The sequence below is a fragment of the Girardinichthys multiradiatus genome, chromosome 8 (assembly GCF_021462225.1).
Source record: "Girardinichthys multiradiatus isolate DD_20200921_A chromosome 8, DD_fGirMul_XY1, whole genome shotgun sequence".
Classification (NCBI taxonomy): Eukaryota; Metazoa; Chordata; class Actinopteri; order Cyprinodontiformes; family Goodeidae; genus Girardinichthys; species Girardinichthys multiradiatus.
This window is the reverse complement of record NC_061801.1, coordinates 12,946,638-12,973,781: the sequence shown is the minus strand read 5'-3', so window position 1 is coordinate 12,973,781 and position 27,144 is coordinate 12,946,638. Positions and strand designations below refer to the sequence as shown.

Below are 27,144 nucleotides of genomic sequence, written 5' to 3'. Positions count from 1 at the left end.
ACTTTGTGTAGACAGTCACTGAATCTGGGACACACTGTCTCCCACAATGATCAGCAACATGAACTAAATGAACACTGACTAACTCTGTTGATGTCCAGCCAGGAGGACAAGTTACAAGTTAACTTTCACTTGCACATTGTTGGATAAATGCAAATGCAGTTCACACCAATGTGGACAACCTGACTGAATAAAGGCCAGTCTCTCCTGTTTGAAAGTATGTGCATATTATGACAACCTATTTGTAAAACTGAAGACAATTAAACTTCATGGATTATGGTGACCCCCAAATGAAAATAATGATTTAATCACAAATCATAGCATGGTCGCTGGTTTGATAATTATTCGGTTGGTGTCTTAATTTTGATGACTTACAGAACGCAGATTCACACAGCTTTGGAGGTTTGTTTTATTTTTTACCTTTCTTCCACTCTTAGGTCCTCATGCGGCCTTGTTTATCACTGTTTTAGTAATTTTAAGCTTTTTAATTATTGCTCCAACTGTAGATATCAGCAAATTTATGCAAACAGATGTTTTCTTGTATCCTTTAACTTACTTATAGAGATCAACACACATCTGCATACACTTGAATGTCAACTTGTCTTCTCTTTCCTGCTTTGAAGAGCGGCCAGGAAAATTATTTATACTACAGGAAAACATGCAATTATTTATTAAAGGTTTGTTGAAGCTCATCAATTTAATAAAATAGACAACCACCGGCCACTTCATAGGTATGGCTCACTAGTACCAGGTTGGATACTTTTTGCCTTCAGAACTGTCTTAATTCTTCATGGCAAAGACTCAACAGTGTTTGAATCCTTACCAAGGGGATGGTCCATTTTGACACAGTAGCATGATGCAGTTGCGACAGATTTGTCAGTAGTGCATATCCATGATATTAATCTTCGCGTTCCTACACATCTCAAAAATGTGTAGAAATGGAGTAAGATCTGATCACTGTGGAGGCTACTGGATAACAACTCATTGACATGTTCAAGAAACCAGTTTGAGATGGTTTGAGCTTTTTGACATGAATCATAATCCTGATGGAAGTAACAATCAGCAAATGAGTACACTGTGGTCATAAACTTATAAACATGGTGAACAACAATACTCAGGTAGGTTGTGTTTATAAAACAATTTTTCACACAATTACACCACCACTACCTGCCTGAACCACACAAAGTAGGATGGAGCCTTGCTTTTAGGTTGTTTACACCAAATTCTGACCCTACAATATAAATGTCACATCTGAAATTGAGACTCCATGTTTTTCCAATCTGTTATTGTCCAATTTTAGGGAGTCTGTCTGAATTGCTGCCCCAGGTTTCCTGCTGCTACCTGGAAGAATTAGAATCTGGTGTAGTCCTCTGCTGCTGTAGCCCATTTCTTTTAAGGTTCAACGTATTGAGAGTTCAGACGTGGTATTCTGCATTGTTTGCAATGGTTATTTGAGCTACTGTTGTTGTTTGACTGTTTGTCTGCCCGTCAGTTTGCCTGATGTCCTTTGACCTCTAACATCAACATGGCATATTTCTCCACTCAACTGCTAGAACTTCTTTCTAGCAGTTTACTGCTTTTTGCTACTAATAATTCTGGATGGTGCAGGATTAATTTGTCACCTCACATGTCCGAAAGTATTACGAAAACCCCCCTGCTTTATTTCTTTTGTAGGCTCCAGTGAACAAAATCAAATATGTTTCACATATTTTAGTTTGTGTTTTGTTGGCTTTCTAAGACATCAGTGAATATACAGAGGATGCTTTGATGCCCAACTGAAAGCCAACTATGCAAGAAACATGTTTTTTCTCTTGTGTTAGTACTAACACCAAAGAAAAACAGCCTTTGGTGTTTTTATCTGAACAGCTATAAACAAAAAAAATTTGGGAAATACAAAGCTCTTCCCATCACGTCTGTTTTTATCTGGGCATTTCATTTTATTGTGTTGGTATTGGCAACAGATCATGCTCTCAAGGCTCAGAAACCAGTCTTGGATGTTAAACAAAAGGGCTTATACAGGCATCACATTTGCAGTTCGAAGGGAAGTGATCTACATCTAATGGCTACATGTCCCAATGGAAGAGCTGCTGGACTTGATCCAAAAGGTCTGCCGAGATTGGATGTTTTTTTCAGTGGAACCTGCAGGGGGAAAAGCTCAAATTGTTTCACGACATGTTTTTATGGAGGCAGGGTTCTGGCACTTGAAAAACAAGAAGTCATTTTGATGACTTTAGCTCAGGGAAACCATATTCTCTGTTAGTTTCCCCTGCTTTCATGTGTGCTACACATGTATATGCTTGTTTATTCTAACTCTACAGTCCTAGTCTTTAGCTGCTTAGTGTGAGGGGCAGCAGAACCGTCTGCAAACAGTCTGACATGTGTTTGTACAGTGTGGTAAAAAAACACACATATGTTCACTGAATTTTAATTCCAAATGCAAACAGTGACATTCAGACATTTTGTTCAAAGACCTACATGAAAGAACATCCTCATAATGTTGCATGTAGCTATCCTGCTAATCAAGGAGCAGGATAATGCTTATGGCAAAGCAAAACAAAAGGGGTCTTCGGGAGGAAACAACTGATTATCATGCACACAATACCAGAGACTGATCAAATCTAACCTGTGCACGTCCCACTGTTTATCATAGCCCCAGCTCATTTCACTGGATGCTAATGAACATGGGGACAGACACAAAGGGTCCATATGAGAGCAGTGTTTAAAGAAACCTCCTGGAATTGCAGCTGTGCAGATTCTTTTAATTAGCAAACTCCAAATATTTATGGAAAGAACATTTCCTCTCTGGAAGGAAGGAAGGTTCTGTGTGTGCTCGTCTGGTGTTGACTCACTCCTGGGTCCATTGATCCCTTGAGCTCAAGGTTTGTTTGGCTTCAGCTCTGCAATCCTCCTTTGAAGACGTATCTGCTTAGTACCTTGACAAAGAACCTTTAGGAACAGACAAAATAGTGTATCTGTACTATATCTATGGTATTCTGGAACTTGGCAACATGCCAAGAAAGGCAAAGGAAACGTTTGTTGATGATATTGAAAGGATTACCGGTCTCAAAATTTTGGAGACCCTTCACTTTGTTTGAGACCCAGTTGCCTCCATGTGTCATGGTACCATAAATTATATAGCTGACTATTTAGGCAATTTACCCATAAACAGGGGAGCCTAAGTCCAGGCCTCCAGAGCTACTATCCTGTGACTTTGGATGCATCCCTTCTCCAACACAGGTAAATGAAATGGCTGAATTCTCTCATCAGCATGCCATTCAGGTATGCAGAGGCCTGGTAACGAGTCATTTATTTAAATCATGTCTGTATTGTTAAAAACTGAGAAACCAAGGTAATGTTAGCTTCATGGCTAAACTCGCAAAAGTCTTTCACAAATCAGTTTTGTCATAAAGACAATAAGATGAGCCCTAACTGCCAGCAATGGTCTCTGCACCTATGAGCTTTCACAAACGTAGTTCAGACCCAAAGGAGAACCAAATGAGGTGTGGAGTGGATCTCAGCAGGGTGAAAAAGAGCCTTGCATATAAATAAGTGTCAGTACGTCCCATTCTGAAGGACTTATAGGATTCCTTCTGTATTCAAGTATCGTCACTTCTGTAGGAACTAGTCTTGGCTAAACTCTGTTGTTTTGGCAGACTTCACCGCGTGAAGATAGAAGACGTGTCTTAAAGGCAAGAAATGATGTGCAATGTGTGTTTTTACCTTAAATCTGTCAGCCATCTGGTTTCACAGACTGTTTATCATAACTGTACCTCCCAGCTCAACTTTACATAAGTCAGCCAATAAAGGCCTGTTACTCCCATGCTTGGCGACTCAGGGGTGTAACAGCAGCAAGTTGACTTCAATTCCCCCATCGGCAGAAATGGGTCCAGGTCTTACCTTCAGGTGTTAATGAGGCTATTCACATAAGTGAGATGTGAGTTTGTTAAAGATGTATTCAGACAAAACAAAAGCCACTGATACTAGAGGATTTGCCCAGCTCCCAGTTTTTGCTTTGGATCCCTTCAAGTCATTTAGCCCCATTGTTCTAGGTTTTTGTTCAGTAAATGGTGGGAAGACAAGTTTGATTTACCTCTTATGTACATCTTGTACCTCTTATGATTTGTACAGCCAACTACTGAACATTTCTTTCTTTTAACCAGAACCAAAGCATGTAAGAAAGAAGCAACAAAGAACATATTGCCCCTCACCTCCCATGGAGATAAGGAAAAAGCAATTAAAGTACTTTGCACTGGCTCTACACGTAGTTGTAGACCACAGCTAGACATTTGTTTGCTTCTCTATTAACATCTTTCAGACATTTTTGGAATGGCAGATTGTGTTGGTATGTTAAAAGCTCCAAAGGTCCACCACAGGAATTAAAATGTGATCATTTCTCAGTCATCACCCTCCCCGAAACACACAAACACACACACACACACACATCGCTACGATGACAAATAGCCTGTGACGTGCCTCTGTGAACATGGCACGGAAGGGTCCACTTCTCTCTTGGGCTGTCACTGGAGTAGAAGCTGCTGGTGTTTTATTGGTCTAAATACTTCCACGGGTGAATCCTTTCAATAATAAAAACAAAGTCTCTTACAGTAGAACCAGTAGAATAACAGTTTCTGCTTGTTGCTGCCATAGAGCTGCGATACAATTAGGCAAGCTCATTATCTTTGCCTGACCTTCGGGTTATGGTTTCACATGACTCAGCGTCTCACTGATGCAAATAGGCAGAAGGGTTGCTCATTTTCAAATCAGCTATTTGTGAAGCTTGATTTAATTACTTCCAGCTTCAAACATCCAGGAAATCTTTGCATGTGTGTTTGTGTGTGCTTAATTTAAAATTCAGTTTGTATTACAATGGATAATCTATTTTTGTAATGACATCATCCGAAAGAAGGCAGACCTCAGTGATTGAAAAATGTCCCTTCTCAAGGATTGGTGTGAGAGTTAATTGCACAGGGCCTGAGTCCAAGTCTGTCAATTTTTACCACACATTGTGGTTTTACGGCTGAAATCCACCATACTTAATGAGTTCTTTTCATATAAGAGTTCATTACTGCAAAGAGTTACCTACAAACAGGGTATGCTTGGATATATCTGCTTGAATTGTATCATTTATTCAAACATACAAAATCTGTTCAGTGTCAAGACCTTCTATAATAAGCCAGAGTCCAATTTCTGAGAGAAAATCTCCAGTAATATTAATGTTAATTCTTCTCTTGTCAGATATTTAAGTTTGAGAATTAAAAGAATACAACCATGTTGACTGGCTGTAATACAAATGCTCTGCTGGTGTCAACCACACATAGTGAAAATGTTCATGGTTTTGCATTAAAGGATAACTATTGGGTGGAAAAATGTGAAGGATTTCCTTGGATGAGAGTTTGACACTTTCAGGGTTTGAGTTATTCTAAAGAGGTCCTCTGGGTACTGGAATGAGCAGGATAGGAATCCATTTTAATGCAATAAACTTACTCTGTTGCTTGTTTGTTCAGATGGTTTTCCTCATGGTGAGGAGGAAGATCAAATGGACACATCATTTTTAAATTGTCCGTAAATGTTACTGATGTTGGTCTTGCTCTCTGGATTGGAGAATAACTCAATTCTACGGCTCCAGTGGGCCTTTAAGCAAACACAACTGTGTGGTGAACAACACAGACCAAATACTTTCGTTCTCTCTGCTCAGACCATTTCACGGGGATGATTCTAAGGTTTGGACTCTCAATCAACACCCGACGGACAGTTCAATCAACCATGAAAATGCCATTCACCATTTCATAGGAAAGAGTTCAGTCCAGTACTTTTGCAGCTCTGTAATTAACAGGTAAGATGACATTTAGGCACAGTGAATCTAGAAATACCATATGATAATAATCCATGTAGCCAGTGGGTTCCTGTTGGTAGTTAATAGGCAACCATGGTGCACAGATTATACAAGCTTGGCTTTACAAGCATGTAGCTTCCATGAGTAAACTAGTACAACAAACAAATCACTCGAAAAAACCGTGAAAGACCAGGTGTTCAGCCTCATTTGAGTGAGAAAAGATGAACAAATCAAAGTGTGGTTTAACAAGCTCAAAGTGAATTTGTTGCAGTAGTTTTGTAGCTCTGACAATCTAGGGCTGATTAACAGGACAGACTCACCTAACTCCAGGATCTTTGCCACAAAACTTGCTGCCATTATTTCACATTGGATATTTTCCTTCATTTTGGTGGCCACAAGTTGCATCCTCCACTGTGACTTTGGGGTTTGTGGATGTAAGCCAGTTTTGATTGCAATTGATCCAGCTATAGAACGTGCTTGATGACCTAAATTTGGGTGTTCCTGGTCGGGAATCTGAACAATAGGTCATGAAAAGGAGAATGCCTGGTTTGGAAACATCAGCTTCTAATTTTAGCTTTTTCAAATCATACGGTTCTGTTGGCATTTTCAAGTCATGACCTTCAGCATGCACTGGAGCAGTTCACAGAAGAGTCTGAAGTGCCAATGATGAGAGTCTGCTCAACTGGAAGAATGTGGTCTGCTTCCTAAATGTTGGAGGTCCATCTCCGACTCCTTTCAGACCATACTTTCATTCTATAATCTACAGGTGTTCATTATGCTTCCCAATCTACAGAAGTATGTTGACCCCCGTGATCCACCACAGGAGATGGTAATGAACCCATAACAATGTTAAACCTTAAGGAACAATTCATATCTTTCAGTCTGCTCTACAGTCCATATGACCCTGAAGCCTATGTAATGTAAGTTGAGTCATCTGAACCTGTCCTGTAGGGTCCACTGGGACTCTCTGTGGACATCTGTCTGAGGTGCAGAACTCTGTAACTGCCCTGCTAATGCGCATTGACAGGAGAAAGCGAGAGGGGGAAGCCAAACACGGCAGATTAAAAAAATAATTATAAATGATAAAAGGACTGAATTTATGTGGCCTTTTTAAAGTTTGATCAACCATTCAAAGCATTTTACACTAGATCTACCGTGAACACATCACACTTACAAACACACACACATTTATACACCAATATGCAGATCAGTGACCAAGTGCCTTGCCCAGGGGCACATCAAGATGTGGCAGGAGTTAGCTGGAATTGAAAATTCCTTCCATCTATAAATAAATAAATAGGTAATAATAATAAAAACAATTACCAAGTATACTTTTCATAAAAGAGAAGGAATAAGTAATGAAAACCTATGAGTCCGACCCCAATGATTTTCAATCAAAACTGTCACAAATCAGCTTTTGTATTTATATTTATTCTTCTATAAACAGTAGAAATACACATACCCATTCATGCATCCATAATACACACAACACACTGGCTTACTCCTACTGCACACACATGTAGCCAAATTATTTAATTCCTCAGCAGCTGAATACTGTTTCAAAGTAATTTCTTCAAATATTTATGTAGACTGGATGATGCTGGTACATACATGTATTCCACGCTGAAATCGTTACATAGTTTCACTTAACACATAGAAATAATTTAACCAGTATAAGTCTAAATAGTATTGGGTACATTGGAAGACTAGGGAATTATTGCTGCTGACAAAAAGGGTCAGGCCAGAAAAGCCCTTTGTTTTCTATGTCAGTGTTTTTAATAAAGATAATATTACATCATTGCATCTCTGGCAGGGCTGATAACCATGTGTTAGGTTCAGGCAGTCAGGCTAACCGAAGCTAACTTGCTACAGTTTTATTTAGATGAAACCTTTGACATTCCTTCACCTAATTTAGTTAGTTTCTTAAAAAAAACAAAAACTTTACATTTGAAATGATCTTCTACCCTACTGAACATTCACCGATCCTGTAAAGTTAGACAATCATAATGGCTTTGGCCCCACGCAAGAATCCACATATGGATCGCCGCCCTTCTGGGACTTGATTTCAGCTCACGTCTCACTTCGTTGTTTTGGGGTAGAACTTCACAAATAAAATACCTTAAGATCTTTTCTTCTCCATCTGAGTGAGGCAGACGGGGAGAAGCCGAGAGTCAGCACTGGTGGCTCGCACATGTGGCTGAGGAAAGACAGCTCAGAGGCGGGATCATAAACGGCAAAGAGGAAGTCCTCAGTCAGACGGATGCAAGGGGATGACTGAGTGTGTAAATATGCAGAAGGTGTTGATACAGCTCTGAGTATCTACCCACAGTCATGTACACATTGTCCTGTAAGCAAAGCACAGCAGGGGGGCATTTTAGGCCAAACATAATGTCTGCAACCCATGTGTTATTGTGCCTTTAAGAGCTTTGTTTTCATGCTCTATCAATCCACAATGTAGATAGGGGCCAAGAGGTCCCTGGACGTGAATTTGGCCCTGAAAACAGTGACAGAAGATTTGTTTTTATCTCGTAAATTCGCAGTGTTTAACTTTTCAGTTTTTGTCTCTGTTGCTGAGTGAGTGCTGAATAAGTTCAAACCAGTTCTATAATTTTCTTCCTCACATTTCAAACTCATAAAGCAGAGATGTCATGAAAAGGGAAATAAAATGGGGGGCTTGTAATTGGTTTTGCTTTGTATAAAACTATTGTTGAGAACTTTGGAGAAAATGGATAAAACTTCTCTAAAACTAAACACAAAATGATGTCTGGCATTAAATATGGCCTAGTGGAGTGGATGTGATATTAACAATTTGACTGATCCAACTAGAAAATGTGAAGCTGACACCTCAAAGTTCCATCATGTCTTGTTTTTATGTTGCTTTAAAATAAAAATTACACGGTCTGACTATGGGAAACAGAACCCAGCTGGCTTTTACAATATTTCTACAAACAGTGCCTGTCACCCTGCGTCAAGATGCGTCAAACGCCTTATAAATAATTCATCTTGTATCTTTTATTGCAGTAGGAAAGAGGACCCGTGGTAGGTTTGAATGGATGTTAAATAAAAAAAGAATACAAAGCTCACTGTCAGAAAATGCAACAGAATGGAATCTTACGGTCACCAACCATTAGATGCTTTCTAAAAGCCAAATGTTTTATTGGTACTGATGGCAGAAGAAAAACATAGTCTGTCCTACCATAACAAATGTGAACTTTGCTAAACTCTACTCAGACTTTGGGTGGAACAAAGCGCTTTAAATAAAAATGTAAATGACAATTGAGCTTTTCAGCAGCAATGAAACCCACCTGGAGAAAGGATGAATATATGACAACACCTACAGTCGAAGGTTGAATACGGACGATGAAGTGTGATGTTGTGTGCCTGTTTGCCTTCCAAAGGCCATTAGAACCTTGTTAGATAACACCATGGACTCTTGGAAATACCAGAACATTTTAATAACAAATCTGGTGGCCAATCTCAACAATCTGGGAGAAATGAATTTCCTCCTAAGCCTAACAACTAGTTGTGTCACCATTAGCAGAAACAACTGACATCAAGAGATTCTAACATCCCCACTGAGGAATTTTGACCCACTCTCCTTTACAGAAACATTTGAATTCAGCCACATTGGAGGGCTATCGAGTATGAAGGGCGTGTTTAAGATCATACTACAGACTTTGAGTTAGATTTAAGTCCAGACTTTGACTAGGACACTCCAAAACATAATGTGTTTTGGAAATCATTAAGATATTTGTTGGGAAATATGAGATGTGCCTTTGTGTTCTCCTGGGTCAGCAGTTGTTTTGGCCTTGGAGCTCATCCATGGAGGTCATTTTGCCCAGTCTCTCTTTTTATGGTTCAATCTTTAACACTGACCCTAACTGAGGTCTGCGGTACTTGAGATGTTGTTCTGGGTCATTTTCTGACCTCCAGGTTGAATAGTTGGCATGTTACTGAAGCAATTTTAGTTCACCGGCCTCTCCTGGGAAGGTTTACCACTGGTGTGTGTTTTCTCCACAGGTGATTAGATGTGAATGACAGTTTTTCTACTGTTTTTGAATTTTATTTAAATGCGTTGCTTTCTGAGATCTTTTTCAGAGGTTCTATTTAAATTATTTATTATATCTGAAGGTCCGGTAATAATCATGCCTGGGTTTGGCTTGTGAAACTGAGCTCAGCTTTCTAAAACAATTTTGTTTAATCATAGTTACCTCATGGCTTAACAAGAGGTTTAATCACTTTCTCCCCAGAGGTTTAAGGTTGGTTTGGATAGCCTTTTTTTCCTTTACTAAATGAAGTCATAGTTTGAACACAGCTTTTTGTATTTACTCAGGTCATCTTTATCCCATAACAAAAACGTGTCTGTAAGGGGGTAAACACTGTGAATGGTACAGCAGAAACTAAATCAACATTCTTCCAAAGCCATTACCTTTCTCAGATGTCATTTCATTTGAAAACCTGTGAGGTGAGCTGAAGAGAAGTATGTGGAAGGTCCTAGAAGATTGTAGGTCTCCATCTATGTAAGCTACAACCTTGTGAATTTTATGTATTATGCTATTGCAATAAAATGGGAAGGAATAAATGTGTCTGTCACTCCCTGCTGTATTCAGCATAAAGGTTTAAGAAAGCACACAGGTCACGTTTTAAGTCATCATTTTCATATATTTGTATATATTCATATATTACACATTTAATACAGGTACAATTAGAAATCATAAAACAGAGACAAAAATGGCAGAGATATTAATGAAAATGTGACAATCACTTCCACAATGTTGCTCATTCGACCTCTGATACAAAAATGATGAGAAGGAAGGGGGCGGGGCCTGAAAGATGACACCTAGAAAATGCTTTCTTATAGTTTTGTGGGGACAGCAAGAACCAGCTTGCTTATTCCTTAATGCAGGTTCAGAACGGGTGGGCTCATTACAAAAAATGTATTTGCCATGCCTGGGGGGGGGGGGGGGGGGGGGGGGGCTGACTTTATTTAACCAAACAGGCTAAAAGCCTGAAGTTTGTTTGGTTTTTTATATGTAGCAAAACTTTACATTGGACCAACAAAATCTAAATGTACATTTACATACAAGAAAGGGGTTCAAGAAAGTCTTCAGTTAAAAAAGAGCTCAAACGGGGCGTCCATAATCTGACTGACAACTGGTTTTAAAATAGAGACACTTTAATATGGATATGCTAATAAATCACGAGCTATGAGCCAATATAAAATTCAAAGTTTCATGTTTATTCCTTTTATCTGGGATGTCAATTAGCTGCATGATACACAGTTTTGTCAACGACTAAACTACCAAAGCTGAGGACAATCACATGGATGATCCCAACCAGATAAAATGTTCTGCACTAGTTAGAAATTCTCCACCAGGAAGTAATAAAAGCCTCTGAAGCAGGTGCCCTTTGTTAGAAAAAGGTTTCAATAAAGCACCAAGAATCAAACGTGGCTACTTTTGTTCCTTCTGGACCTGCTCATAGGCGACAGGCGGGACAGACTAGCAGTCTGTCGCAGGTTTAATGGCAGTATGGTGTCACAGTTTCTTCCCGGAGTCAACAACACTAGATCAGTCAGCGCTCAGGAGTCGCAGTAATGAATTTAAATCGTTATTTTAGCCCTGTTTGCTAACATTTGAAACATGGTGACACTGTGGGACTGACACTTCATAGAGAACAAAATAAAGTTGTTTTATTTTCTCAATCAAGGAGAGCTACGCAGACTCACTTGTTTCTGGAAGACAGCTGGGAATAAAACGAGGCAACATTTTCCCTTCAGCATCCAAATAAAGGGGTAAATAACACACCTGGCACAATGTTGGTGCTTTTCTCATTAACTGTGCTGCAGTATACAAAACAAGTAGAAACACAAAACAAAACAGAAGCGTTAAGAATCAGGCACATTTCTCATTCAAAGCTGCAACTTCAGTTTGGTTCAATGTCCCTGGATTTTTGTGTTCCAGTATCTAACATTTGCCACAGTCTTTTACAGATGAGGTGGAGACATGTTTTCATACACGTCAGCACTTGAGGGTTTATCAAAATGCGAACAGGATCCATTTTAAAAAGACTGCAGTGTTTAGAAACCCTGCTAGAGGCAATTGTTGGAACCACTCCAGCAAAACAGAGCTCAAGTTTGGAAATGCACATATGCAGTTTTCAGCTTCTATGCCTTCTGTTCTACAGTACAAGACGAGGCACTGAGGTTGCTGTTTTTGTTTTTTGCAACAGTTTGTTTAAGATTAAGCTTGTGCCACAAGTGTGAGAGACCTGTTAAAGGCAGATTCGACCTTCATTGCACGTTTAAAAACACAGAAACATCAATAAAGGACAGCAGATTTAAAGGCTGAGTCTGAGTTATTATTTACAGTTCGCTGAGAGCTTTTCTACTCATCCACACACAAAAAATGATTTCATATTCTTTTTAGGCTCTTAGAAATGAGTACAAGAGGGTAAAGAGCTTCTGGAAAAGTTGTTAGTGCATGTTTTTTTTTTTCTTTTTCTTCTTCAGAATTTCAAATATAAATTTATGGCTAATTAATAAAATGTCTCTGTACATAACTGAATTGATAAGAAAGCATTATTAGACTTCATATCTGCACATTTTCTGAAATCTCATCTCAGTTTCATTTTTATCAACAGTGTTCATTACTCAGTGCTGTTTTATTGTAGTGAGATTCTCGCTTCCTGCGTGAAACCGGGGGCAGAAGTCCTCCGGTGAACCAGGATGCTTCGATTCTTCTTTTGATCGGGAAGCAGAGGTGTGGCTCACCTCAGCAGTCTGCCATATAACGACCTGAAGAGTAGAAGGGCGATTAAAGCTGTAAAAAACTTAAATATATAGGTAACGGGTGCACGTGGAGGTGTGAAAAGTATTCACACCTCTTAACAGCTACAAACTTTGATGTGGCTCACTGGGAACCTATGTGGCAGGTCTACACAGAGTGATGCAAAGTTGCGAAGTGAAAGGAAAATGAATCATGATTCTGAAAAGGACGTCTGGGGAATAGTATGAAAAAGTATCCCGAGTCGATACTTTGTCTTTTGAGGTATTTTTCTTACCGTCTTTGTACATTTAGGCCCAGTTATTTTTCTGTTAACACATCTACATGACCACGTTTTAATTACAATCTATGTTAACACGGCAACAGTAAAAACGTTAAAATGGTGTAATTCCCCCCGCCAAGCCACCAGTAGGCGGTTTGCTCTTTAAAACTCAACAACATGAGCAAACACACCCAACGCGGGAGAAAATGAGCACCTCTGGCTGTCTAGGGCTACAAAAGAGTCTGCGGAAAAAATAAGTACTCTGCAATTCCCCATTGTTTTTGTTGATAACTTCATCTTCTGTGAGTTTTAAACTGGTCGGCAGCTTTTATGTTGTGTGCATGCCCATTAATTTCTACTGATTTTAGTCAAACAGTACATGAGCCAGGGCTTCCCCGTAACAAAGATGACATTTTTCCCGTCTACATGATAACGGAGATTGGGACATTTTCAAACCAATAAATCTGAAAGGCGTTCTCAAATTGTGCCATTTTCAGAGAAAAAGTGTGCCGTTGTCTTGTAGATGAACAGTAGAAAGGCAACTAAACTCTTCCGTTTTCACCAGAAAACGTTGTTGTGCCGACCTTACAGTCCTGCTGGAGTTCTGCTCCAGTCTCAGGTATTTTACAGCCTCTAACAGTTTTTCTTTGATATTTAGCTAAACCCAAATTCCCATGAACTCTGACAAGCTTTTTCTTTCCTTGCTGAGGAAAATTAACCCCACAGGCAGATGCTGCCACCACCACGTTTCACTATGGAGAAATTGAACACAGGGTGACGTACAGTGGTTTCTCTGTTTTGCATGTAGGCCAGAAAGTTCAGTTTTACTCTTGACTGACCAGAGCATCTTCTTCTACATGTTCACTTTGTCCCATTTATGGTTTGTGGCAAACTGGACGTTTTGTGGTTTTCTTTTAACAGTAAAGTGAACCAGGCATCCTTTTCCTCCCAATTCAGAATCCTATGCTAATTTGTGTTGATCTGTAACATAAAATCCCAATAAAATACACTCAAGTGTGTGGCTGGCATAACAACATAAGAAACAGCTAAAAGGATGCATATCTTAAAAAGAGTTGTACCTGTGGCAAATCTCTTCTTGTTGAGAGAAAGTCTGTATCCAGTCCCCTGCAGATCCATGTCGACTCCTGACAGGGTGCTGCCCTCGTTCATGAACTGCACCGCCAAAGTGGAAGGGTTTGAAGGGCCATTCGAGAGTTCAAACTTGGCCCTCAGAGAGCCAGCGCCTGAGGTCAAAAACCAATACATTGATGTTAAAAAAAGGTTGGGATGGGAATTTTTATACAAACGTTCATGGCATAAAAGGACCTTCATCACCTTCATTTTCCGACTTTTCTGAGATGTCACTCAGCTTCCAAAGACACTTATTCTGCTCTGAGTTCCTAAAAATGGACAAAAGACATAATCCCTGAAGCTATTAGTAAAACGTAATGTTTCTCAGTGGGTCATGCTATGCTCACTGTTTCTCACCATATGGAGTTGGGTAGAGACTGTATGTTGGTGACTCCTCCGTCAACAGGAAGCAGGACCTGTATGTTGGTGAGTGGGCCAGGCGAGTCCATGGACTCTGGGTTGTAGCGGTAGTCTAGCCGCAGGTCTGTTGTGCTCGGTGCACACTTCCAGTACACAGCCAGGTTAAGAGGAGTTGAATGGATCCCATCAGACAGCACCTGAACACAGCCAAACAGAGTAGAGTAGGAACAGGTGATTGAAAAGGTCTGGTCTGTTTGACAAACTCTATTGTGGAATCAAACTCGGACTGAGTTCCCACATGTAGCGGGTCTACTAGACTATTAGGTATGAAAACAATATAAGAAACTGAATCAGTATCCTTAATATAACTGAGCACGATGATGTATTTGGTTTTATTTGCTAAATAAGGTTGTTTGTATTCAGAACTTTCAGAAGTTGTCTGAAAATGTGATGAAACTTGAGTTTGATCAAAATCCTGAAGGATCCCAATATGTTCAGAAATGACTTTGATCACTGTATGATGACAGGTCACATGCTGGCCCATAGGGGTGTACACCTTCAATACAAACAGCGCTATTAAAACCCAGGAGAGATGTGGACACAAAGACCAAGTACCACATTTCACATTAAAACCACATGTATAAACACTGCCAGAGTTACCTCTATTACAACTTCACTGGCCTCATGCTCAAACTCTCTTTTGCCTTGAAAATATACTTCACCAAAGCATTCCTTAAACAAAAGTTGTTTCATCTGGATTAAGTTCTTGGACCGGTTCTGGTGACTGACCTGGTACTTTAAGATGTCCACATTATAGTAGGAAGCTGAGGGATTCTGCTCGGAGGCTTTTCTGAGGTAGGATGTCAGGGCTTGCATGTTGAACCAGAAGTCCTTGAAATTCGAGTCGCTTTGGGAAGGATCACTAAATAAAAGGCAAATAGAAAGAGGAAAACACAGACGGGGAATAATCAGAGGCTCAATTATGCATCACTCTTCTTGGCTTTGTGTGTAAAGCTCCAACAGCTTGGAAAATATGACCCTGTTAAATTTAACCAGCTACTAAATCATGAATTCCAGTTGATTCAATTAGTCCGGCCATGTGGTCCGAGAACTGGAAGGAAGCAGAGCGGGGAAAAAAGGGGGAGGAGATGCTAGTGTTTTACTGGTGTGCTAAAAATATTGCAATTTAAAACAAATGTTAACAAAATTAGTGTCTTTTTTTAAGTTGCTTTACTTGGGATGTAAAATATACTTAAATAACGTTTCCTACAACTAATGAGGTGAGAAACACAACAACATGTTTAATGAGTTAAGTGTTGAATGACGCAGCTGCTTTATGAAGTGTTTGCTGTTTAGAGTGTCTTTCAGAAGAGACATGAATAGTCGAGAACCTGGCTGTGAAAGACTGGTGGAAAATATTTCACTGACAGCTTAATGATAGCTTCATGTCAAATGGCTAATTGAATTTCCTCCCGCTGCTGCAGACTTTATTTTCTGGATTCTGGATAAATTGTATGGCCGAGTCCAAATCCCTCCTTCACTTGGCCATGACTCTGTGGGTATGAGCTCATCGGCTGCTCGGGTTCTGCTATTCTAACTATTCTGTGCTGAAGGTTTTAACGCACCCTCACCTGTATAAGAGCTGTTGATTGGGCAGGATCTGCTCCAGCCTGCTGGTGTTTTTCAGCTTGAAGCTGAGGACGGCTGGGGTGGGGTTGGTGGTGAACACCTTGATGATGCCCATGGGGAACGACAGTGTCATGTCTCCTGTGATCTTTACAATGCACCTGTGGAACACAGACACCGGTTTTATTTTTTAAATATCTTTTTTAGGTGGTAGCAGGCCAAACAATGACAGTGAGAAGTAAAACAGATCTCATGTGATTTCTTTTTATTTCTCATAGATAGTACTCAGGAAAGCCTTCTTTCTCTTTTTAGCCCTGTCCTGGAAAAAGCCATTCAGATTGTTGCCGAAATTCCTCACATGATAGAGTCATCGACTGAGCTATTCCTACCATTAACTTTTGTGTACTCTCTTTATGTACATTTCCCATAGAAAGGACCCCTGGTCCTGTGCTTATGGCTTAGCTATGTCTCGGATGGAGCCACTGATAGAGCCATTGCTGCCATTTACAACGTGCAAGCTTGTGCTTTCCAACAGAAAGAACTCCTAAACCCAGTTCTTTTGCATCAGGCTGTGGTTCTTTTCAGTTGGAAGCCACTGACTGATAATTCTGAACTGATATTCTTATTTTCTTTATTTTTCTTTCCCATAGAAAGTATTCCTGGAACAGCACTTGTTTGTTGTTTAGTTTTCTGTGACTCCTTTAGTGTCCTCTCAAATCCTAGCTGCTTGCAGCAAATGGCTGCTAATACTAATACTGGTTCTGCTGGAGGATTCCTCCAGCTAAAACAAAGTGGTTCCTCTCCACTGCTGCTGTACGCCTGCAAAGGATCAGAGGTTCCTGCAAAGTCAACAACTTGATGCAGATAAATTGTCTTGGCCTTTTTAGATAACTCTTGTACCACTTTGCATTAAATTATCAACTGCATTTTAATGCACAGTCAATCTGGATCAAAGGGGACAGTAAATAAGAGAAACTGAATTGGATCATATTGGAATCAATTAACTTTGAATTAAGTTTGAATAGAAATCGGATTGTACATATAGATTGTGTATTTAGATTAAATTTGATGTGATTTGCTGTAAATAGGGGGACATTTATCCTATCGTTAATTAAAACCTAAAGTCCATATCACCCACCCCTAGTTTAACATCAGTGAATGGGAATAAACTGAACTAAGTGCTTTATCAACGATTCAAAATGTTGTCCATCTGACCAGTAATATCTAAAGAAACGTCATTAATGTTAGGTACATCAAAATTTTCATTAACTCCCCTGATTCCAAATTTACTGAAGAAACCCCAATCATTTTAGGCAAGATGCATCCAAAGAAAATAAAATCCAATGAATAAGCACTTATCAAAACATACATTTTATGAAACATTTAGCCCAATAATCCTCACAAGTCTGGCTATTTGCTGTACGTATAAATGCGTGGTTGATGTAGTGAGTATGCAATATTATATACCTCTGTAGGCTTCAGTGGTGTAATGTAAATCCAGCCTATCATCAGTAGGGGGGTACTGGCTGCGGTGCTAGTGGCCCACAGTGGCTCTCACCCTTGCGGTGTGTCTTTGCTGCATTGCTTATGAAATGTTCCATTTGCTAATCCCTGGAAAAATAAGCCTTCTGCACAGCAGCAATTTAGCAGCAGTCAACCAATAAAAGACTGTATGTTTACTCTGCCCCAGACTATAATCTGCCTCATGTAGGTTATCCATCCTGAAAGAATGGTGTCAGAATAGCGCAAAAGTGAGGGGGAGATACTGTGCAGAAGGCACAACAGAGGTGTGCAATGCACACGGGGCTAAAGAACGCACAGTATATGAACTATGAACTGTAGGCAAATATCCCTCAACTAAAAGTAGCATGCATACGTGCAGATCGGTGTTATGGCTTTTGAGTGTCATGTGAGACTCACTTGGCAGGATCAGCTCCTTTGAAGTAAGCATTAACTGTTTCTGTGAAGGCCACGGCAATGGGCAAAGCATCCTGGGATGCCAGGGTCACAGGGCTCGGACCGCGAGACGTCCCTGAGAAAGAGAAAGGCTCAGAGTTAGAGGTCTGCTGTCTCAGCTGTAGGTGAGACTTTAGAAGCTGCCAGAATTAATAAAGCTTAATCATGCCAAGGCTCATTTTCATCAGATCACTCATACTTGCACAAACAGGCACTGTGTTAAATAAAGCAACTGAAGTAACTTTTTGATGCTTGCCCAAAAGCTGCTTTTGATGAACTCACTCATTGTTATGAACATTCAGAGCAAATGTTGGACATAAGAATAACAACAGTTGGAATTTTTTAAAATAAATACTTTGCATGATAAAAGCTGATGTAAAAATGGGCATAATGTTAGACAAAGACAGCAGTGATCACACAGCTGCAACTACTGCAAAGCAACATATGAACCTGCCGGTTCATTCTGTTTTTAAGCAGACTGTTGTTAGTTCTTTTTTAGCTAAATACAAAGGAGCGTTCTCCAGCGAGAACTTCATCCATACCTGCTGGTGTTTCACAGCGCTTCTCAAAGGCAGGCAGCTTGTCTATGAACCCATCGTCCTCTTTACACCACATTAAAGGCACAAAGAGGAGGAGAGGAAATACACAAACCCAGAGAGCGCAGTGTGAGGCGATGTGATGCTGAGACACTTTCTAAGATAGTTTCTAAAAGTGTGATGATGGTAGCAATGAGCCCTAAACGATCACGTCTCGTAGGACACAGCGATGAACAACGAAGAACAAAGATAACAAACAGTATGGTAAATAAAAGTCTTGAATGAATAGCGATCTATAGCAGATCCCTGGCTATTTTAGGGGGCATTGGAAGCTTTTGCATACAGTTTGGACCATGCAAAAGACCATTTTTACAGTTTTATGTTTGTTGGGTCATGTAATGAAGACCTATTAAACACTAAAATGTAAAAGAAAACAGCAGAAGAGCAACTTTATTTTTATGTGTACCTTAAAGCAATACATTACTAACACCCAGCTCCAAAACACAATTTGTTCCCATAGTTTTGGTTATATACACAAAAATATGGAAAGATACCACAGTCTGAGACAGAAACATCTATTAATTGGCCACCCATAGAGCTTTAACTAATGATTATTTTGCTAATCTATTTCTCTGTCAACAATTTTTTCAATGAACCAATTAATAATAGGATAGAAAAAGGTGCTTTATAGTAGATTTTTTGCATAATTTCAACCAGGTGGAGCTAAAGCTATGCCACTGGAGGAGTTTTGGATAGAGCATATTTACAGACAAAGAAGGGTTTTCATCTTAAACCAAAAATGTATATATTTTTGTACAATTTTGACCCAATTGCTGCTCTGAGTGGGTTGTTTCAGCAAATAGCATGTTTTGGAGTCCATATACTCCAGTTAAAGATTATTTAATTATTAAATTAATTGACAATTATTTCAAAATTTGATTAATCACGATTAATTGTTTCAGCCCAACAATGAGCTCATTCTTACAGGGCTATTTATGGACCAAGCGAAGGATGACATATTTCTTAAGTCTTTTCTCAGGTCCTATTACGGTAGTCTCTTTCATTGCAGTAGCATAAATCTTAGAGAAAGAAATCCAACATTTTATTCAATTACATTTATTTAAGAAATAAATGTTTGTAACAAAATTTCCAAAGGCACAAAAATCTCATCGTGCTGTCGACCGTACAATACCTCTTGGCCAATAGGACAGCACTTAGCATTTTCCTATGATCTTTGACAAGGTTGGAGCATACATGGAAAAGGACCTCCTACCATTCTTTGTACAATCTCACTAGATTATCTGGGTCCTCTCTCTTATGCTCCCTAGTGTTCAGCTCTGGTTTTCTACAGGATTCTGCAGACTCAGATGATCATGACAGATGGTTCATTTTGTTTCAGTTAAGGCCACATGCTTCAGGACATCATCCAGCTGAAAGACCCACCGACGGCCCAATGTTTAGTTTACTTGAAGCCGGCACAAGCTTTGCATTTAAAATACCCTGGCACTTGGGTATCTTTGGAGGAGAAACAGGCCCACAGCCTCATAGATCCTCTACTGTACTCAACAGTGAACATGAGGTGCGTTTTCATACATTGATCCTTTGTTTCATGCCTAGCTGGAGTGTTTGTGGTCAAAACAATCTCTGATTAGAGCACACAGCTCCAGTTAAAGGTCCAGCGGAGTTTAGTGAATTCCTCATATTTACATTTGTGATGGTTGGACAGAGAAGTCTTTTTCCTGGCATGTAGATCTTGTCTAACGATTGTTAAGGTGACCACAACACGTCACATTTTGCTGCAGTGAGCAGTAATGTATAAATTCTGCTATCAGTGATTTTAACAGACTTGATGTACTTCAATAAAAGGTTTAATTTTTCTAAATTTTCCTGTGTGCTATTATGCTACTGTAATAAAAAAAAAATATTTTGAAGGTGTTTAACACATCTTTACTAGGGCTACTGATCAATGTGGCTGGCACTGTACTCCCCTTGACTTGTAAATGAAAAGGAGCCAAAGTGAAAAGAAAAACCCAAAAGTCCTTTAGAAAACGCTAAGTAGTATATCCTTAGGTCCCTTTATGACACCATGAGAAGATCTGGCTCACTGGGAGCAGCAAGTAAGGAGATGAGCATTGGTTCAAGACTTTTGTACATTTGCATAAAGTGTCAACACTAAAATATACCCAGAGAGAAGATGTTCACAGTGAGCATCACAGAGGAAAAGAGGCATCATGTTTGAAAAGGCAGACTCACTCTGGTTTAGAAGGACATGAGGAGAAAAGGTGCTGAGGTCTGACCCTGAGTAGGAGAGGGGATGAGCAAAAGCTTTCTCAGCTCCTGCAAGAGGAGCGGAGAAACGAAAGCGAGGGAAGAAAGCAGTACAGAAAACAGCACATTATGGTGCCGAGACAAAAATATATGAAAGGTCAGAAAGGGGTTGAGGAAGAGGAGGGTGGAATAAATGCAAAAGAGGGAGATTTTCTAATAAGTGAGCAGTAAAGGAAATGATCTTACCGACGGTGGGAGTGTTTCCGGCACTGTGTGAGGTGTTGGAAGACAAAGAGGAGGAACTCTCCGCCCGGGCAAGTGGTGCCGTCAGAGGGGGGCTGGCATTGGATGCTTTGGGTGGGCTGAAAGGCCGTACCTAAAGGAATTCAAAAATGATTGTAATTAAAATGTGTGCATTTCTAAAAGCAGGCAAATAGCTGAAGGCCAACTCCATGTAAATACTTAACGTGAGGACAATTTCCAGATTTCAAAAAGCTATCAAAATAAATATGAAACCTTCTCCTATGACATGTTAGAGATAATTAAATACATTTTTAATATCAACAATTTTAGGAAATAAAACAACTAAAGAGAGATTAAGTAAAGGTCTGAGCACCATATAAGTTATAAACGTATAAACAATTTTACACTCCTTAAACCCAAGGCAGCTGCTGAAAACTGTTCAAATAAAACCAACAGAGGCACATGAAGCATAAGGAGGCTTTTCATGTCACATCTTCCAAAGTACAATAAAGAAAAGGCACCCAGAAGCACAGATTAAGTTTAGGTTTAAAAGCCCTGAACAATTTTTAAAATAATCCATAGAAACACTGTTGTAAAACACCCAAACAACAAGAACTTATAGGGTTACAATCAGAACAATGACAATGAACACCTTAGCAGGTTTAGTCAAAAGGCACGTGAGTAATGATGTCACATTAAGTTAAAACCAAACGTTTGTCTCCAATGACTAAAGAGTCCAGAATAACATAAAAAGAGCAAAAACAACGCTTATAACCGATAACTTAAAAAATGCAAAGTAAAGTTTTTCCCATTGTTCCTGACAGACTTAGTTAAAATCTGTTGACAAACAGGATTAACTGGAAGGTGGCCCAGGGATCTCAATAAACCTCTTCAGCTAGGATTTGACAAATATACCCAAAACAAAAACTGAGCTGCAACACAAGTGAAAACATGCAGCGATACTTTCCAAACGAGGTATTAGTGAGTTGGCTCAAACTTGAAAATGTGTCATTAGTAAAGTCACGCCATTAAAAAATCTGGAGAGCATTTGCTCCATCGGCCATTCAGGTGCAAGTAAATTTGGCATAGAAATATGTGTAGTGATTTGATTACGCACAATTTCATTGATTCCCGTGAGTTTTCCAGTGGGAAGTTTGGGTCTAGAGGAGGGACGTGGCGGTGGGACAAGGGCTCCAGCTGTCAGAGGTGTTGTAGGTCTGTTTGGGACTGGCACTAGACAGAAAACATACATTCAGGTTAGGGAGTTAAAATTAATATCCAGGTACAAACGTGAATTCATATGTTCAGTTGAATGCAGAACTCTCATGCATCACGACATCTTGCTCCAACAGCAAGGCAACAAAACACAGAACAATAAATTAAATTGGGCAAAACACATTTCAAAATAAATTTGACCACAAACAAATTTTTTTAAATCTTACATATCAGGCGGCAACAAAAGAAAAGCATCAGCAAAAGAAAAACAATAAAAAATCAAAGGAAAATCAAATACATGTTGCTGTCAATTTTCAGGCAAAATCAAAAGCTACAAAAAACAAATGGAAAAAAAACTAAACTCCAAACCTCGGGCATAAAGCATGTCTTATATATCAGCATAACTGTTACCATTAAATATTGTGCTTGCTGTGGCTGCTGCTACTGTCCTATCAGAGAAGACATCAGTGAAACAGACCCTGCTGTCCTCTCTGACTGCTGCAGCTGTTGTTTTGCAGGAGGCGTCTGCAGAGTCATCCGACAGGACACGTCTTGACCTGCCAAAGCCTGCCTGCACCCTCTGGACCTCTGCTACAGAAGAACCTGAGCCATGATGGCAAGGCGGAGCGCAGTTATCCCCGAAAGCAATCCACTGGCTCTGGGACCAAGGTATTGAAGAGAAGCCATCAACAGACTTAGGGGTGTTTGGGGTACAGGCAGTGGTGGGGCTTTTGATGGGGTCGATTTGCTCATTGGGCTGGGTGATGGGGGCACTCTGGGCCCTCAACGGTGCGGGCTTCAGTGCTTGGGAAGTGTTTTCGGGGGAATCCCAGGGAGAGGTGGTGGATGATGAGAAAGACGAGACATCTTTGGACTGCTGGCGCTCTGCCACTGGGGTAAAGTGGCCCTTTTGCAGCACAGTGTCCACTGAAGGAATATATGTGTTGACAGAGGTGTTAAAAATAAAGAGAAAGAAATGTAAAGTAGATCAACTGAATTTATTTGACTTTTTTTTCACCTGCAGAACAATATAAAACTATCACAACACAGTTAAAATGTTATCTATTAAAATCGTGAATTTAGAGTTTAGAGAAAAGCACTTTAACAATTTACAAATTAAAAGGGCATAGTGAAATGTAATGAGTTTATTATCAGTTTATTAGAGAATCAAACCTGGGTTTAGGTTAGAAAACAAATATTAGTTGCTATAATGTCAATCAAGAGGATCATAAAGAAATTTGATATAAACTTTGAAAGAAAACTGTCAGTTTGTGCTCATTTTGTATTTCATCGCCATTTTCTGTGGAGATCAACTGCGACTTTGGTGTTATGTAAACTTCTCATTTTATTTTGTTTCTGTACTTGAAGCATCGCTCCCAAAACACCTGATGAAAGTTTATCACTCTATGCAAACTCTACGACTTCCGAACGGTCAAATATTTCTTGGCTGAGTTACACAGAAAGCAGGTAACGCTGCCGTCAACTGGAGCCATTTCAAGCATTCGGCATGCTGAGGTGAGTGAGTCTTCATCAGTGCAGACAGAGTAGCAGCTAAGAGTACCAAAACACTGAATAAGGTTATTATCAACACATTGCTGCAACATTTGAGCAACATTTGCATTAGTTCCTTAGAAGTTGTTCACACGTGCAGTAAATGTGGCGTCTAAGTTGTGATACTCATACAACGGATTTTCTGTACATGTTAAAAAACCTTGGCTGCCTGGCTAAGGTTGATATAAAATTTTGTATGCTACATTATCAGATGTGATGGAAGGTGATGCTGAAGCGTTATTTCCTTAAGCACCATTTCCCAATAGCATCCCCGGGACCCCCTTAAAGGTCAAGTTAATTGTAATGTCTATATGGTGCCAGATCACAACATAGGTCATCTAAGGTTATTATTCCAATACATGTCTGTACCTTTTACTTTTTTTCAATTAACTAAATGGTCTTACTTTATATATCTTATTTACACTTTATTAAGATGTCAAGCAATGTTTCAGAGTGAGCTGTGTTTCTTTGACTGTATAGAGCAGTCACCCTGCACCCATCCCTCCCTTGGCAAACTACCAGTCACTCCTACGCATGGCTCTTACACAACAGAAAGTCTGCTGTGTATTAGAAAGTAAGGGGGTGGAAACTAAAAAGACTACTGCCCATTACTGTTATAAAAGGTAATGTTTTTTTAAAAGTATACTTAGCAAGCTAGCGGGCTAGACTGCAGGTGAGTTAAACCGCAGACTGCTAGCTTGCTAACTAAGCCATAGCTAGGCTAATTACTTAGTGTTATTGAAAATTTTATTTTCGAACCGATTCTGTGTTGTTCTGTTACAGAGTTGATCTATGGCAAGGGTTAGGGCAGATGGTTCTGCTCAGTCTTAGAGAGATGGCTCCTCAGTCGTGTAAGGTTCAATTTCTATTGTCAACATGTCTGGGAGAGAATTACAACAGGTTTCACCTCGTCTCCCTCCCCAGTGATTCTGGGTCCCATGAGAATCACCTTCAAAGTTGTTGAAGCTGTTATAAGGAGAACTTTCGCTTTGTCTAGTCAGAATGATTTGGCAGCACTCCTGAGCGCATGTCCAATGCTGTAAAAAAATCCTTCTCCCTTGCAAGATTATAATAAAGCTGATTCTGAGTGACAATCATCGGTCTCTGTCTTGGCAAAAAATGATTTTAGCTTATATCAGCTTTTTATACTCCCACTGTTTGTAAAGAGGAGAACGTCAAAAATTGATTTCATTTTATGCAATAAACACTTTATTTCACTAAATTTAATATATTCAGTGGGTGTTTATACCATATTTTCCTTAAGGGATTTACCACTGTGTAAATCTTTTAAATCCACTGACTGTTTTAGCTAACGCTGACTTTAAATTGAGCTCACCACTTGTGACTGAAGTAGAATTTTATTCTTGATTTTCTAAATATATTTAGATGAATAAAACATTTATAAATCATTGTCTTGATTACATGAAACAACTCATTCTTATTTTAAATAGAGTGACTTCCAACATTTACCAGTGTTCTCTAAGTCTCTACATGTAATAATTGTTGCTTTTTTCAAATACAAATAATTAGATCATGTTATACATACACTACCAGTTAAAAGTTTTAGAACCCCTTTCTCATTTAATGGTTTTCTTTATGTTTATGACTATTTACATTGTATGCCGATTCTCACTGAAGGCATCAAAACTGTGAATGAACACATGGAATTATGTAGCAAACAAAAAGTTGTAAAAGAACTTTAAATTTGTTTTATATTTTAGATTCCTTAAAGTAGCCGCCTTTTGCTGTGATGACTGAAATATTAACCTTTGGTCGTCTCTCAATGAACCTCTGGGAAGTTCTTTCAAGACTCTTTGGAAAACCCTTTCAGGTGACCACCTCATGAAAATGCCAGGAGAGCAAAGCAGCAATCAAAGTAAAAGGTGGCTATTTTGAAGAATCTAAAATATAAAAATGTTTAGAGTTATTTCACACTTTTTGTTTACTATATAAATCCATGTGTGTTCATTCCGTTTTGTTGCCTTTGATGAGAATCTACAATGTAAATAGTCATGAAAATAAAGAGACTCATTAAGTGAGAAAGTGTATCTTAAACTCCTTGGGATTATAGAAATATTTTGGTGAATTCGTAGTTGGCGTAAAAAGGTAGTTGTTTGAGGAATGCAGCCCCAACCAGTGTTTGCATTGGTGTCGTTCCTTTGAACTGTTTTTTAAAAAACCTTCACTAAGTGTAGAATAATTGACTTCAGGTTAGACCTATCCAAATACTGCAGCTTTCCAGCAGGACCCCAACTGAGGTGGTTCATATGCCAAACATGGAATTAAAACCAGTGGGGATATTTGGCTGGTTTTTGCAAATATAATTCAAGGTTTGATTAATCTCAAACTGTGTTTTTAAGAATCTCTGTTTATAGCAGATTTGTCCTCTTCAGGATTAACCAGTTTTAAATATTTCAGACTTTCAAATCAAAATACCTTAACAAGAGTGAAATAGATGAAATAGAAGCTTTGAGCAGCGGTTTTTCAGCAGTTAATTAACTGTGGTGTATAGAAACATTTTCTATAATGTTTTATAATTTGTTTGTCTCAATCACCTTAATTCGACTGCACAAATAAAGGATTTTGAGGGCAAAAGTTGGGGCTTGACATTTTTCTAGACAATGTGTTGCGAGACAGCCTACACTTTGATATCTATAAAAGACACATTTTAATATTGCAAGAGCTACACTGTTATCTTCAGATGGAGCCAACATTAAAGCGAGTATTAAATGCATGCACCTATTGTAGTTTTTAATGATGCAGTGCAATGGAGCCTCATGCTCACAGAAATACTGTCGAAAATGAAAATGAATGCATGTTTTTATATTAATAATTTGAAATGGGCAGAATATATTCCGGTCATGGATTTAAGAGAAAAGAGCACTTTAATATTAGAATAGACAACCAAAAAAAGTCTTTAAACTATAAAACATTAATACGGAAGCCGTTTGTTGATGAATGCCTTGCGATCAGGTTAATATTTCTCTTCAGGACAAAGGGGCACACACATTTTACCTGGTGCCTCTGGCAGAAAGACCTCACAGTCATTCATCAGAAAAGATGGAGATGGAGGGATTGGAAAGAACACAGAAGCAAGGTCTGACAAGAACAGGTGAGAGTAAAATAAAAACAAACATCAAGTGACTTACAAGCAAAAAATTGAATAATTAAAAATGTTAAATATTATCCTATATCACAACATCAATGTACAAATACCTTTCAATTAAAAGAAAGAAAATACTTAATTCAGTAATCTTACACTACAGGAGGCCATTATTGCCAAGACCTTTGACATTAACGAGACTTTGTTTGACAATATACGTGCCTGTGGGCTTTATAGCCAACCCTCTGACCTCGACTAGGTGCCAATTAACTGTGGAT

The 27,144-nt window shown here is 39.2% G+C and overlaps 1 protein-coding gene across 6 annotated transcripts in view; it reads right to left on the bottom strand.

The window, feature by feature from the left end:
• Positions 1–10,471: 10,471 nt before the first annotated feature.
• Positions 10,472–27,144, bottom strand: part of fcho2 (FCH and mu domain containing endocytic adaptor 2) — a 60,121-nt gene continuing 43,448 nt past the window's right edge. Inside the window, exons 18-29 of one of the 6 annotated variants that reach the window (XM_047372316.1) lie at positions 22,624–23,139; positions 22,115–22,230; positions 21,001–21,130; positions 20,740–20,823; positions 18,493–18,552; positions 17,915–18,026; positions 16,000–16,155; positions 15,158–15,290; positions 14,366–14,565; positions 14,213–14,277; positions 13,957–14,121; positions 10,472–12,626 (exon numbers count right to left, since the gene is read on the bottom strand). In XM_047372316.1, the coding sequence (XP_047228272.1) occupies positions 12,604–12,626; positions 13,957–14,121; positions 14,213–14,277; positions 14,366–14,565; positions 15,158–15,290; positions 16,000–16,155; positions 17,915–18,026; positions 18,493–18,552; positions 20,740–20,823; positions 21,001–21,130; positions 22,115–22,230; positions 22,624–23,139 (1,760 nt within the window). In that variant the 3' untranslated portion in view covers positions 10,472–12,603. The remainder of the gene's footprint in view (positions 12,627–13,956; positions 14,122–14,212; positions 14,278–14,365; positions 14,566–15,157; positions 15,291–15,999; positions 16,156–17,914; positions 18,027–18,492; positions 18,553–20,739; positions 20,824–21,000; positions 21,131–22,114; positions 22,231–22,623; positions 23,140–27,144) is intronic. The other 5 variants (XM_047372317.1, XM_047372318.1, XM_047372320.1 and 2 more) reach the window with 5 other exon arrangements.